This window comes from Leuciscus leuciscus (assembly GCF_965113295.1).
Source record: "Leuciscus leuciscus genome assembly, chromosome: 6".
NCBI classification, from domain to species: Eukaryota; Metazoa; Chordata; class Actinopteri; order Cypriniformes; family Leuciscidae; genus Leuciscus; species Leuciscus leuciscus.
Window position 1 is genome coordinate 29,168,965 of NC_138730.1, and position 15,682 is coordinate 29,184,646.

General features: G+C 36.9%; 1 protein-coding gene across 2 annotated transcripts; it reads right to left on the bottom strand.

The window, feature by feature from the left end:
- Positions 1-10,562: 10,562 nt before the first annotated feature.
- adcyap1b (adenylate cyclase activating polypeptide 1b) lies at positions 10,563-14,189 on the bottom strand. Of its 2 annotated transcripts, XM_082172034.1 has the most exons (5): positions 13,825-14,189; positions 13,307-13,411; positions 12,213-12,347; positions 11,663-11,767; positions 10,563-11,125 (listed from the first exon to the last, which is right to left on the bottom strand). In XM_082172034.1, the coding sequence occupies exons 2-5, from the start codon at positions 13,408-13,410 to the stop codon at positions 10,942-10,944; spliced, it is 528 nt and encodes a 175-aa protein (XP_082028160.1). In that variant the 5' UTR covers position 13,411; positions 13,825-14,189; the 3' UTR covers positions 10,563-10,941. The 2 variants fall into 2 exon arrangements, with proteins under 2 accessions (XP_082028160.1, XP_082028161.1); XM_082172035.1 differs by lacking the exon at positions 11,663-11,767 and having other exon boundaries at positions 13,825-14,169.
- Positions 14,190-15,682: the final 1,493 nt, after the last annotated feature.

Here is a 15,682-nt window from a genome sequence, read left to right on the forward strand (position 1 = left end):
AATCCTTAATTTTAAGATTCACGTTTGGTTTTTTTCTTTCTCTCTGTCTCAACTGCTGTTTTTGTTTGTTTTGGGGATTTTTATACATCAATTCCATTCAATTAACATTTCAAAAATATTATTTGACATTACTGGAACAATCTGGATATATTTTCTCTTTTTACACTGTGCAGTTTTTCTTAAAAAGAAATAAATGAATCATCACACTGCAGTGCATCTAGGGATATTTATTGTTTTGACATCAATGTGGCCCATTTCTGTGATTTTTTCCTAGGGCTCCTCAAACCCACAAGCTGACCCAACATGGAGCAAGTTGCCTTTGAGCACCATTCTTGTTTTCCTCACACACATGAGTGGAGTAATGGTATGGAATTCAGCACTGGAGATTCAGGTAAATGGCTACAGAAGGAAAGAGAGAACAGAGAACAGGGGGAGTAGAAGAGAGATGACAGAAGCCACATCATAGCGCAGAAACATGTCCTGCTGTTGGGCTGCTTGGATCTGGACTCCTTGGGGAATATGGTCTTTCACAGGTGTGAATGAGGAACCTTATGGTGCATTGCTTCTTCTACGTCTAATTCTCACTCTGTCTAGCATCCTTTTTTAGCTCATTTGTTAAAGAAAAGACTTAGTTACTTAGCTTCCTGTAGTTAAATAGCATCTGTTCGTCTGACAGGGTATGGCTGATGGGCGTATGTCCTCATATTGTTTAAATCTTATTTATCATTTTACAAGTAGCCTGTTCAGGACAGTAATATTTTGAATTAGCAATTACTTTTATATTTTAGTTCATATGTTAATATTTTCTTTCTAATATTTTAATATTTCTTAATGTGCTTTTGTCATTTTATTAGTTCTTTTTAAATATTGCTATTTAAGTTTAATTTATTAAAATTTCAGTTTTAGTTTTTATTTATTTCCACTTAGTCATTTTAGTGCTTCAGCTTACTCTTAATTCAGTTTATTGCCAAGGCAACGTTTATAATTTTAGTTTAGTTTAAGTTTTTCAACTAATATTTCTATTTTTATTTAATTTCAGCTTTATTTCAATCAACAAAAATGTTTTTAATAGTTTGAGTTAACTATAATAATCCTGGTTCAGGATAATATCACAATAATTTTTTATCATCAAAAGTTCTTAAATTATTATTTTGTATGCTAGACATTTCATTCATCAACAATGAAAAGTAAATAAAAACTATATATATATATATATATATATATATATATATGTGTGTGTGTGTGTGACTAGTAGTGTGACCCCGAATAATTGCAATGTCAAAACTGAATCTTACTCTCTCACTTAATTCTGGTAGTAATTGGTTAACCTTGACCTTTGCCCTGAACATACTGCTGACAGTTATGCTTGACAAGCAGATATTATTTTTAGGGCTCTTACTAATGTGCCTTCTCTTCCTATTCTCCTGTAAATGAGAAAATAATGATAGGTCAAGTTTATTTGCAGTGTGTCGATTTAGACTTTCATTCATTATCACAATTTCCTACACACAAAATCCACATTGTGCTGCACAAATTAAGATGTGATGAGTGGGTGGGTGGCCAAGAAATGTGAGTTTGGTTTATTTCACTCATAAGAGAAATTGAGGACAGATGCTCCACATGGAAAGAAATCTCTGCTTCCCTGAAGGAATGCGGAGTCACTTCCCAATCCCTTTTTGTGGGGGATGTGCCAAGTACCTGCGTATTTTACCTCTCTTCAAAATCCAGACGCAGACAGTAACGTTGCCGACACATCTCCAAGCCTTCTGAAACTCCAGAAGCCCACTGTCTTTGGATGTCTCTGTTTTTGGCAACCCACCCACGGAGCAGCCTACCTTTATCACTGTTAAAAAGAAGCTTTTCTGCAGGAAGATGGCAGTAACGCTCAGCTTATATTGGTTGGGGTGGTATAAAAAAAAAAAAAAAAGACGAACTACACAATTTCATCTCCTAGAGCAATAAGTTGCAGACACAGACGGTTTGTCATTTATGGTAGTTTCTTTAGCACCAGAGGATTTAATGTCCTGGGAGCTGCATGATGGGAAAGTTGGCATATACATAGACAACAGCAACATAAAGCCTCCGAGAAGGCTTTATTTTACAGATGTAAAATGTGTCACCTATTTGTAGGTGAGGATGCATATACACATGGTGTTTGATAGTATAGCTTGAAGAAAACTTTTTGCTATGGCTATTTGACACATCACGTTTTCTGTGGAATATAGCAGTTTTTGAGGGAATATATATATATATATATATTTTTCAATAAAAAGTTAAAACTTATTGTTATTCAGCAAGGACACATTCAATTGATCAAAAGTGACAGTAAATTCTATTTCAATATATAGTATTTGTATTTCAAATAAATGCTGTTCTTTTGAACTTTCTATTCATCAAAGACTCCTGAACATTTTTTACTATGGTTTCTGCAAAATATTAAGCAGCACAACTGTTTTCAACATTGATAATAACGAGAAATGTTTCTTGAGCACCAAATCAGCACATTAGACTGAATGAATGAAGTGAAATCAATGAAGACTGAAGTAATGGCTGCTGAAAATTCAGCTTTACCATCACAGGAATAAATTATATTTAAAAATATATTAAAATGGAAAACCATTATTTTAAATTGTAATAATATTTCGCAATATTGCCGTTTTTTAAACAAAACAAATCAAATCAAATGCAGCCTTGGTGAGCAGAAGAGACTTCTTTCAAAAAATCTTACCGACCCTGAACTTTTAAATGGTAGTATATAATAAAGTATAAAATATGTTTATATTTTTTTAATAAAAATCAGAATGCTCAAATAGTTTTGAACGGCTGTCAATAGGGAAGATGCATGTTGCTGCCAGATGGTGTGACTCCAACATCTACCAATAGGGGCAAATGTGGTCATGCTAAGCAGGAAAATCTTGACCCCCTGGCCTCACTTCAGCTCTAGTAAACTAGTGACAACAGTTCAACACCACGGACAGCTCCTCAGACGCCATCCTTTATTTTCACTGCTTCTGGAAATCTGCAGACACGGAGTTCGTTTCGAACAGCGTCAGTTAAGAAGTTAATACTTTTTTTAATATAAAAAGTATGATTCATCTGTGATCTCCAAACATTGGACCCACACACTGTTAAACTCAGTCTGTTGTTTCAGGTAAACTGGGAGCTCCTGCCACTCACTGTTTTGACGTCTTTGGTTCTCCCCCACAGGCTTTAGTTTTCCCCTGTTCCTCTCTGTTTGATTCTCGCTCAGTATCCATCAAACTCCCGTGGCTTAGCAACACTGAATTTCTTGGTATCATCAAATACACATAAGCGGCGCTCTGGCCCTATACATCACAGACACCAGTACCACAGAACACCATTTACACGTAATGAACATAATGTACTGATTGATAAAAAGGAGTGAGATCCAGGCTAAGTGCTTCCATTTCAAGATAAACATTGCATTTAGGGATGATCACCAGTCAGTGTGAGTTACGTCTCAGTGCTCTCTCCTCTGTGTAAGTGCCCCCGATCCCCTTGAGGAAGACAGTGTGTCATAGCCTGCTTTGTGCTTTTTGGCAGTTTTGACAGCAGCATTGGCTCACTGAGAGGGGCTTTTGGAACACTGATCTGGTTCGCTCCAGGCAGGGGTGGAGGAAGACCGGCCTCTTGGCCTTTTAGTGGACACTACTGAATGATTCATAGTAGTGGGGTGATGGCTGTATTGTCTTGAGGTAATGTTTCACTGAGTGACTTGCAAGGGTGTCTCTGTCGTAGTGTCCACTGTCTGACCCTCAAAAAGTGGGGTGAAGCTGGGTAAAATATTGATTTTGCGATGAATTGTGAATCCGATATTCATTCCTAAAATCACAAAAGCAAGCTTTTACCCCATGCTTTCCTGTACTTCTTTTTAACTACGGCTCCTTCCTACTGCCAAACCAACATTATCGCACCAAAAGAAGTCATATTTTGTCAAAATTTACTGTCTGTAATGAAGGAGATGAGATAAATGTTTGCGTACCATGAATTAATGGCAAGAATGCCCATCTTTCTATTGAGTTGACCTCTCAGGATGTACGCAATAACTTAGAGTAATACCGGTTGGAGTCGGATTCACAGACAAATTAATCTTTTAAAACACTTATTATTATTAAATCAAAAGCAAATAGTGCAACCACTGTAGTTCGATTCATGAAAATTACTAAAAAAGGACTCTTATGAATCATACAATGCATTCACTAATTTAATTCAGGACAGGAACAATTACTCTTAAAAATTGGTTATTTTTTTATGAATCATTGACTCACAAACTCAAGTTACAGTTTGAATCAGTTAATCAGCATTAATTTGCATGGAATAAAATAACTGAATCCATCAGATAGGTTACTGAATTAACATCAAGTTATCATTACTCTCCACAATAAATGTAATAAAATGCATTGAAAAAAACAAATAACTAATAAATATACAATGTGCATGAAATATTTTGATTTATACATGTATTCATGGCTTTTCTATACTCTTTAATTGGACTTTATTATTTTATATTAACTATTTTGTTATAATGATCATTTGTATTATAAGTTAACAATAAATGCAATTAAAGTATACTTTTTACTAATAGAAGTTTATAGTTTAGGCCCTGTTGTTAACTATTTTTGAATTCACACATAATAATATTATGCTCCAAGTTAGGAGGTTCCCTGATATTTTACAGCATGAGCTGAGAAAGAAAGTTCTTCATAAAAGTTGTTCATGGACATTATAACCTTTTTTTTTTTTTAAATGCCCAAGTGAATCAGAATCAAAATTGAATCAAGAGCTTGTGAATCAGAATTGAATCAGGAAATCTCTATCAGTACTCAGCGGCTACTCATGCCAACACTTTATCTGTGCTTGAAATAAAGCAAGAGTCCTATAAAAAATAAAGTCGTCTCAAGCAACAGCCCACCACCTCCCCAATCACCAAAGCCACAGATTTACCTTTGATTTACATATTGTTGTGTGACTGCAAATTACTCCCTAAGGGAGCATGTTCAGGCACACACACACACACACACACACACACACTTGTATGCATAGAAGTCACATTTCATGGGGGGGCACACAATAGAGAGATCTACTGTGAGCTGGGGGAGGGTGCTGATCTCAATGTAGTCACCCTTTTGGAAAACCCCCTCTTCACACCCATCTACCCACCGGCCTCTGCACCTCAGGAGTGTGGCAAGAGGGTATGGTGTTAAGGGGGTGCGGCGGGAAACAAGTACATGGCTAAGATGGAGGCTCCCAGCATGATTCCTGCCTGGCTGCTGTTTTCACAGCTTTAATTGAAGGAAGGAGGGTTCTGTTGCTTCCTTCGAAGCCCTTATACAAACAGCTTGGTGAACATAAGCTATTCTTGGAGAAGTGAAAGCTGAACCATGAAACAATAAATGTGATGTTTACATATGATTTTGTGCGACAAACATATTTTGAATAGCTCTTTGGTTTTAGCTCAAGCATTATGGATTTTATTGATTGTTTTTAGATTGTTGTCTATGGCTGGGGTTTTCAGACTTTTTGATGGCCAAGTGATGATCCACTAGCAAGAGACTATACCTTCCCAGAATATTAACAAAGATATATATATAGCTATGTATAAAACTCATTTGTACTAAATATTAAGTGCTTTCAATATCAGATAATTGGGTTTTTATATTTTCATTGTATAAGTAACTTTAAAAATATGGTATTTTATTGTATTGTATTTCAAATATTATCGGGATAATATACTATTTATGAAACTGCAAGATTTGTGAGATTAACACAATATACACTACTATTTAAAGGTTTGGGGTTTGTACGATTGTTTTATGTTTTCAAAGTCTCTTATGCTAACCAAGGATGCTTATTTGATTAAAAAACACAGTAAAAAAGCTGAATTTTCAGCAGCCATTACTCCAGTTTTCAGTGTCACGTGATCCTTAAAGTTAGTTGATTACGGTTAGGGTTTAATAAATTCTGTCATTAATTACTCACCCTCATGTCGTTTCAAACCCATAAGACTTTCGTCATCTTCGGATCACAAATAAATATATTTTTAAGGAAATCTGTGAGATTTCTGTCCCTCCATTGACAGTCCACACAACTACCACTTTGACTCTTCAAAAAGTTCATAAAGAGATCGTAAAACGTATCCATATGAATTGAGCTGTTTAGCCCAAATTGTCTGAAGAGACTATCTCTTCATATGATGAACAGATTTAATTTAGGCTTTTATTCACATTTAAATATAAACAGAAGCTCACCCGTAATTGCTTGACGAGGGAGAACAAACTTCATTGGTTCTTAAGCTCAAACGTGCTGTGTAACACAAGAACAAACCTCATTGGTTCTCGCACGTCAAGCGAACATGCTTGAGCTTCCGTTTACCATATCCAATGTGTATGTTTATAAATGTTTATGTGAATAAAAACTAACAGAATTACATTTTTTGAGTGAACTAAACTTTTAAGAAATCATTCAAATATGCTGATTTGTTGTCAAGTAACATTTCTTATTATCAATGTTAAAAACAGTTGTGCTGCTTAATATTTTGCAGAAACCATAATACTATTTTTTCAGGAGTCTTTGATGAATAGAAAGTTCAAAAGAACAGCATTTATTTGAAATACAAATACTATATATTGAAATAGAATTTACTGTCACTTTTGATCAATTTAATGTGTCCTTGCTGAATAACAATAAGTTTTAACTTTTTATTGAAAAAAAAATATTCTCTCATATTCGCAGCCCTCTTTTCACCCCTTTTAAGAACTGCTATATTCCACAGAAAACGTGATGTGTCAAATAGCCATAGCAAAAAGTTTAATTCAAGCTATACCATCAAACACCATGTGTGTATGCATCCTCACCTACAAATATACTGTCCTTTGTGGCCTGTTGCTCAGCAACACTTTCTCTGATTAAGTTAGCTGACTATAGGAGCAAGGATCCTCCTTCTGCATGGACCACGGGATCAGATCACAGTAATGGATCTGGAGCCACACCCTCAGCCCCGGTCCCGTGGGTCGAGTTCCCTTCCCAGCCTTTGTCTCTCAGTCAGAGAGAATGTGTACCAGGACAACACTATTGTGCAACAGGGACATCTATTTTTACACGCGGTAGCTTGAGAGGGATCATGGAAAACTCGCTGTTGAATGCAGAAACGTCCCCGGGAAGAAGACTTGTGTTTTCTTGAGTGTTGTTTGTTCCACCCACTGGAATGTGTTCAGATTTATTGTGAAGCTCCTTTAGGCTTGTATTTTTAAAACATGATGCATCGTTAAAATAGTTCTTGTGACTTCCTTTAATGTTGTTTAGTGGGGTAAGTAGTGCTTCCATCATCATCTAGCTGGGTTAGAAGCGATTCCATTAGCACTTGTCTCCAGGCTCCCTTTAAGGAGGAGTTTCAATGGCCATATAACCAGTGCCATATAGTGCATTGGACATTATGAAATAAACAAGTAACACTTTGCCCACTCTGACCACACACACTCGGACAGACTGGAGCAAGAGTTTTAGCTATGAAGGTGCTGTACACCAAACTTGCATTTTCATTTATGCATTTGGCAAACACTTTCATGCAAAATGCCTTGCAAGTGTACATTTTATCAGTTCAAGCTATCCTTGGGAATCGAACCCATGGCCTTTGGCGTTGTTAGTGCCATGCACTACTGTTTCGAAGTCAAATTTGTCATCTAATGATGTTCCCGTCCTCTTTAAATAGTGCTTGTGAAGTTTAGTTTCATTTTTTGTTTTGCTTAACTGAAGTCAGATTTAGAAGTGAGATTGAAAACTTGACTGAATTGTGACATTATGTTGGTTTCATTTGAGATTTTATAGTCCCAAGCAATGGGACTTTTGACTTACCTTTGTAGTTGACTGGGACATCCAGAAACACATCATGAGCAAATTGATTGAATCTTAGGCGTCTTGATTCACCTTTACTGATGGACAACACAGAATTTGTGTAATCTTCCGCCACCACTGTAGTGTTGTTCATAGTTATGTAGATGTTCATTTATTTGGAATATTTTTGTGATTTTTGCTTACAGTGTGAGTACAAATCTTCGCATACATTTGTTTGTGTATGTGTCTCGCTGTCAGTGTTGAAGTGGGTGGTTTGGTCACTCTTGACCTAGCCAGTCAGGATCACTGACGTGATGTTAATGTTCTGATTGTTGTGGGTATAAATTAAAGCTGTCACAACCACTCAACTCACCCACAGTGGTATATGAGATCTGAATTATACCGATTACACATCTTGAACAGCAGTGGGGTTTAGTCTATCATTAGTGTCACAGCGTGAGCCTTCCTCGTGTTGTGTGGATAAAAGTACCCTTATGGAGAAACACACAAACTGTGCGTTTACACGGGCTACAGTGGAACGTTCCAAAGATTAGACATGGATTAGAAATTGTGTTGTTTACAAAAATTTATTCATACAAATCTTACAACACTTTTTAACATTTAAAAATACCACCCCTTAAGGAGTTATATGTGTTAATATAGGATGATGTCACTTGCTAATATTCACTTGTCACATATATAATGTTTCAGGTATAGATAAAACGTTCACATTAAGGCTTTCGGCACTTTCAGAAATGTACACAACAGGCTGCGCTGTGGCCTGTGTTCTGTCAGGTTTTCCAATCGCTGTCAAAAAACCCTCAAGCTATGCAACAAGAAACAACACAAAACCTAGCTATAGGCTTCATGGACCTTGAGCTACAACTAGTAGAGCTAAACAGAAACACGTGCTTGCCACATTTACACACAATCATCAGCTTAAACAATCCAGACAATTAATACTTTTACCATGTACACCACTTCAGTAATAGATTTGATCACAATATATGCTGGCCATGCTTTTCAGCTCTAATTAAAGAATTAGGTTTGAAACCAAGTTTCGAAAAGAAAAGGGGAGGAACAGTAAAGATGGACTTTGTGAAATGGAACCTAATAGTTTGCAGCATTTTAGGGCCACTAAAAATTGCCATCCGTGATAAGTGGCGATTTTTTATCGTAAGTTGTCACAAGGCACCTAAGCCAAAACCCATATCATCTTTCATAACATCATTATGTTCACGCACGCATTCACTCTCCCACCCACCTCCCGCCCTTCCTACACGCAAACACACACGCTCCTCGCATAACACTATCAGAGCCGCATCCATACTCACATAAAGCCTGGGGGACAATGCCAAATTGAAGAAAGATTGATTTCATGCCTGGGACAACGGTTTACATATTGAATTAGTGGATGAATAAGACCTGATTTCCATATCAGGAGAAATATACTGAATTCAATACAGGCTTAACCAAAATATATGATAAAAAAAAAAAAAAGACAACGAATAGATGATTTTGCAGTGTGTCCCTCCCTAAGGGCGATGGGTGTAGTGTGCCTCATCTATACATACAAGAGAAAGGCTATCTTCAACATGCAAAAGCATTATCTGGCAATAAGGATAATGAATTTGACAATGGCCATGTTGAAGTTTACAAGGACCTCCTCCTTCGCTTCCGTTGGCCTCCCTATTCTCTCAGCCTCACATTCCCTCAGTCATCAGCACCGATTAAAGATAAACATTAACACAATAGATTTTTTTCTAGATCTACAATGAGGTGATGAATGAAACCATTAAGCATACTTCATCCTATTTCAGCAGAATTAAAGAGCAATCGTGCCACTGAAGAAAGTTTCACTATCAAGACATGGATGTGAGGGGACCATCCACCACATTCATTTCTTCATGGTACATTTAGTTTCAAAATTGTGGTGGCGTCAAAAGATCATCATGTCATCCAATGACTTGCTACTCTATATTGGTTTAGCCTAACTGCAGAGAGCACATACTAAAACATTCACAGCTTCTGCGTTACAATAAGGCATACGAACAAATTTTGGTCAGAAATTACGCGAAAGCCATCCACAAAGGCATTGAAGACATGCAAAAAACGGAGAGAGAGACCGACACGCCAATTCCACAAAACGTTTTTGGAGCTTGATGGAGCAAGCATTAGAATGTTAGGGCTTGTTCAATTCTCTCGATAAAAAAAGACCCCTGCTTCCACAGAGGCGGATCTAAGTGTCATTTCTGATGGAGGGACCAATACAATGAGCATGGAAACATTGAACTGGATGGGAAACAAAGGACATGCATGTATAGCCTATATTATAAGTACACCATGCATAGAGGTGATGAAGACAAAAAGAAACAATAGAAAGAAAACAATACCCCAAAAAAACATGTATATCAATACTACAGTTACTCCAGTGTCATTTTTTTTTCCCAGTCAGGCATACTGGTTACTGGCTCCAATCATAAACACAGGCAGGACAATCACATTCCATCTGGAGAAGACTGGGCTAAGAAAGAGGGAATCATGCCAGCTACTATATATCCCTCTCCTCCTTTTTTTGGGGGTCACAACAGTTGAAACAGCCCTGTACTTTACAGAGTACGTCCGATACATCCCTGGGCAGACTTTGGATAAAATAAGACTCTATTCTCTTAGCAGATTACAAAAATAAGTATAACATTCAGAACTTTGATTGTCTTTTTAAAATCTATTTATTTTCTGCATATGATGATGAATTTGAAAAGATATCAGGCGCATAACGTTCAAGGTGCACATTTTTTTTCATCTTTTTTTTTTTTTTTTCTGATGGGTTTTGTTTTCAACATATATAGCTATATACATGAAACTGAACTGTTGGTCCACAAAGTATAACTGTGCGTTTCAAGTGCTTTTGTACAAAAAGAAAAACAATGTTATTAGTAAAATATTCATTTTAATGGCTTTACTTCATACATAAATACATGTTTAAAGAACACAGGCGCGATCCACTGATTAATCAGTTATATCAGAATGACTTTGATCTTAGGACTGAATGTACACATGGAGGGGCAGTTGGGGGCAGTTTTGTCAGCGCTACAAATAAGCAAATCGACGTCCTTTGTTTTTGACTCTCTGTCTGTACCTTCTTCCCAGGACGGCTGCTAAATACTTCTTGACGGCCATCTGTTTTCGGTAGCGACTGTAAATGTCGGTGAAGATCCCATCCGAATGCCTTTTTGATAATGGTTCCGATTCGTCTTCCTCGCTGCTTCCTCCGCTGCAAATATATGAACTATTATTAGGCTACCGGCTGGCACAGGGAATGTGTGAACAGGTTTCAGTAGGCAGCTTAAACGCTCTTGATGATCCAAACATATATATATATATATAAATATATATATTAATTCTATTGTTCAAGAAAAAAATTATCGTGAGCATTTTTTTCGTTAACATTACAACGAATTTTATTAGAAATTGAAATAAGAGGAGACAATCCTCATAAATTATGCATGTTGGAAATTATGTATTCTGACGCATTGGCTCTCGAAATTTTTTTCTCTGACAATATACAACATGTTCAATCGTGTTAGCACAAACAATTAAAAAAAATAACTTTCAGGCTAATTTATCGTGGTTCATCTACGAATAGTTCCCCATGAAATTCCACGCCCATGCGAGCCCACAGACAAAGACACAAGAAGTCGGGGAAAATAAAGACAAAAAGTCAAGACAGGACGACGAGAAATCATCTCCACTGAAATGAAGAGTGGGAAAACAAAAATGACGGCAGGTAAACGCTTAAAAATGCCCTTACCCTACGCGAACTGCCATCAGAGAATGCAGATATTTTCGTGCTGATAACTGAACCAGGATGTCCCTCAAGGCTCTATCTAATAATCCATCTGCATGCCTTTCCGTTCTGAGATAAAACGCCAAACACATAATATCAGTGATTAAAAACCACAGAACACGTTTGTTGCAAAGTAATAAGCCTGATTTAGTTGTATTCTTCTCTCGGCTAAACGCGTGATAGTGTTACTTTCGATTCCCTAGTAAATCTGTCAATCGATCCGTCTCTCTGTCGCTTTATCTATCTATCTATCTACCTATCTATATCTATCTATCCATCTATCTACCTATCTATCTACCTATCTATATCTATCTATCTATCCATCTATCTATCTATCTATCTATATTAAATAGTCACTTAATGCAAATATCAGCAGTAACAATAACAGAAAAAAGCAAAGGAAAAAAAGCTGGGAAACAAAAGGAACAGACATAGCGGAACAACATAAACTAAACATAATGACATCGATTATCATATGATATGACATACAGGGAAGTGATGTGAAATTATGTACCTTTTCTCTGGAGGATAGTATAGCGTGTATAGGTCATCCGTAAGAGATGGAGGACTTCGTATAGAAATTTGATCATTGCCAAAAGCCATGTCGCTTAACGAGTTTCCGTCTTCGTCAAACACATCGTTGTCTAGTCTGGAATTAAAAAAAAAGATTGATGCATTTAATAAATCACAATTTAATACACTAGAGTAATAGGCTATGATGTCCATAAAAAAACTGTGTTTTAAATAAAGCCCAAATAAACTGCTAAATTAATTCAACCGTATATTATAGCCAGTTGTTTTACGAAAATAATAATAATAATTGTGAGATGATACAATGCGACTTACTCAAGGTTTATGGATCGAATTGATTTTAAATAATTAGTTTAATGACGCGGTCATACAAACCGTCTTATTATTGTGTTATCTTCATAGGGTAAATGAGAGAATAATAATCTATTTGGAGGTGTCCCTTCGCAATTTTAAAAAAGCATAAAAATATGATAACGTTTGGTATAATTAGCCAAAAATTAGATTTGATGGTGACGTGTGAAGGTAGGCTACTATACTTACTAGGTGATAAACCTAATTGCCTACACCTGACATTGTAATAATCATGAGTAAATTCACACAACAAAAGGTCCCGCACTGAACATTCTCATTCGTGGGTTTTTTTTTTTTTTTTTTTTTTTGGTTTGTACAGTGACGCCACTGTACCGTCATCTTACGGGTCTCATTTTCATACAAGCTACACTGCATCTGCCTGTCCCAATAGAGAATTTCCTTCTTAGCGATGCGAACGCCCTCCCACATTTGCAAGCAGATCTTAAGCGCTTGCACTGTAGCCCTGCATGCGTAAACTCTCGGGGGGGAAATCTCGTTGGGCTGTTACTGTTTGAAGTCTACAGAATAATACAACAAAGCCCATATTTTTTCACTCTATAAAATTTTGTAGCAATTTTTTTATATATAATAATAATAATAATAATATAAAATCCTTGTCCATTTTTGTCGTTAATGTAAACTGTAAAACAAAGCTCGTCGCAGAATATTGTCCTTTTCAACGTGAAAGAAAATCTCAAAACGTTGAGCAGAAAAGCATATACATACCTCATCTTAGGAAAAGTCATCCCAATAGGCGTGCAGAAGGCGCTGTAGTGCATCATGATTCCGTAGATGAGCAACGCTAAAGTCGCTTTACTAGATCTGGCCATGCTGTAAAGACACAAGAAAGTTAAATAAATAACTTAAAAATATCAAACACGTATAGAATATAGCCAAGATACGGTCCAGGAGAATTTACAAAAATTTGACGCCTGTGGGTTTTATTCTATTCGATAGAAGTAGCCTAATACGCAAATAACTTTTGTTAAGAAAGCCTATAAAAATCCAGAAAGGCAAAACAGGTGCGACTTTTTACTTGTCTTACTCGTATTTTCCGCTCGTAAGTTGATTTGAAAAGTTTAAAGAATGCCATGTACGCGCAACAGAATCCTTCTCCCGATGAGGCAAATAATAAAACCGGTAGATAATCTTTAGAAAAGGAAAATCCAGTTGCCTGAGCGTCTTCGTATCCTAATTCCTTGGTTTAAACCGAGTAAAAACGCCTTTGTCGGGTTTTAACCTACCTATTGCAGAGTAGGTAGATAGAAATGCTGTTGGATGCGACTCGGGTGCGGCTGTGGTTGTGTGAGAGAGATAGAGATCTTCCTCACAGCACCTCTTCCCTGAAGCGCCACCGTCCTTTGATTATGTGCTCGTCGGTTCAGCCCCTGCACTTTTATACAATAACCAATATACTACACAAAATCACTTTGGCAAACAAAACCTCGATGAAATCAGCAGCACTCGTTTGTCTACATATCCTTTTACAAAACTTTTTCTGCTGTGCTCCGATTATCTCGGATTTTTATCCATGAATAGGGAGTCTTGCTTTTTTTTCAATAAGTCACATTAAGTATGCCACAGACGTCATCAACCCTTCCTCCCGGGATATAATAGTACAGTTCCTTCCTCATCGATTAACGAGTCACACCACATACACCTCAAATGGAACTTTCCTCTAAGTGTAATTTCTGGAGAAAGGACAATTTGCAACTTTTTTTCAACTTGACATGATAATGTGACTGCCAATTAGGATCCCCGGTCCGTGGGTTGTCTCGAGGTCCCAAACCACATCAGTCACTACAAACAGACACTTACTTACGCACTGTCGGGATGAGACAATAGAGGGTGGACACGATAACAAAAAGAGCCATGTTCAAAAGGGCCACATTTGTCTCAGGGTCACGGGCTGAGCGCTGTCCACCAATGTGGTTCTGAAATGTCTTCGTGAATGAAAATGGCGCACAATTTTTTTTTTTAAACTAGCGCTATTTTTATCATTCTACCAAATGCAATTTGTCACTCTATGTTTTTTTAAGAAACACAATTATTAAAGACTATTATTATCTATATGTATATTATTATCTATTTAAATCTCACATGCGTCATGGTGGCCTTTCTTTGGAGTGCGGATATTGCGTCTGTAATTTCTGAATAATATATGCTTTTAGGCCTATATGTTCCACTTATAGCCTATATAGTTTTCGTTATTTAAGGCACACAAAAGCAAAAAAGTTATTTAGTCAAGCAGAATAGCTACGTGATTTTGTTACAATGCTATAAGAGCAAACTGGATCCCTTGTGTATTTACTGGCCTGTCCGCAAATGACGAAGTCCAGAGTCGTGCACCACCGATGGATTTGGTATGAATTAATTCATGCTTACGATTAGTGAACTCTGACGTCGTATGACGAAACTATAAGTCACCGCTTGGTATACTCACCAAGTCCGTACACAGAGCGTGATTTAGTTGAACAATGAATCCACGCCTTGGTTCCCTATCATCTCAAGTCGGTCTTTACCTCAACACTGCCCCCATGTGTTTCGGATTGGAAACTACATATGAAAAATAAGCAAAAGTTGGTTTCAGAGAAGCACGATCTCTCTCTTTACTTGTTGTATTTACTTTGAATGTGAATAGACTAAGCTATAATAAAGTACAATGTAAACACGCTGAAATAAAGAGATAAATAATGACAGTGGCTACTTAGGCTATGTTTTCTCGAAGTAGCCTACTCAGGAACGTAGGCTACTGCTGCTATTGTTATCACACAACTATCCGCGAGGCTTTAAATCTAGCTGGTTTGTGATTATAATGTTTCAAACGTTGTTGAAAGTTATGGTTACTGAAACCTTGATTAAATGTTTATAGGCTAGCCTATAAACCTATTTGCAAAATAATACAGAAATAGTAGCTAGCCTATGTAGGCCTTGCCTAAGCCTATGAACTATTGCTTTGTTTGGGTTAAAGGGACTTTGGTTGAAGCTATAAACTTTTAGGCCTACCCCCATGATTTGCAACATTATGAATCGCGTTTTAACTTTTCTTTCACCTGCATTTAGCAATCCAAAATTACAACATTTGAGCGCAATTGTTCCTCT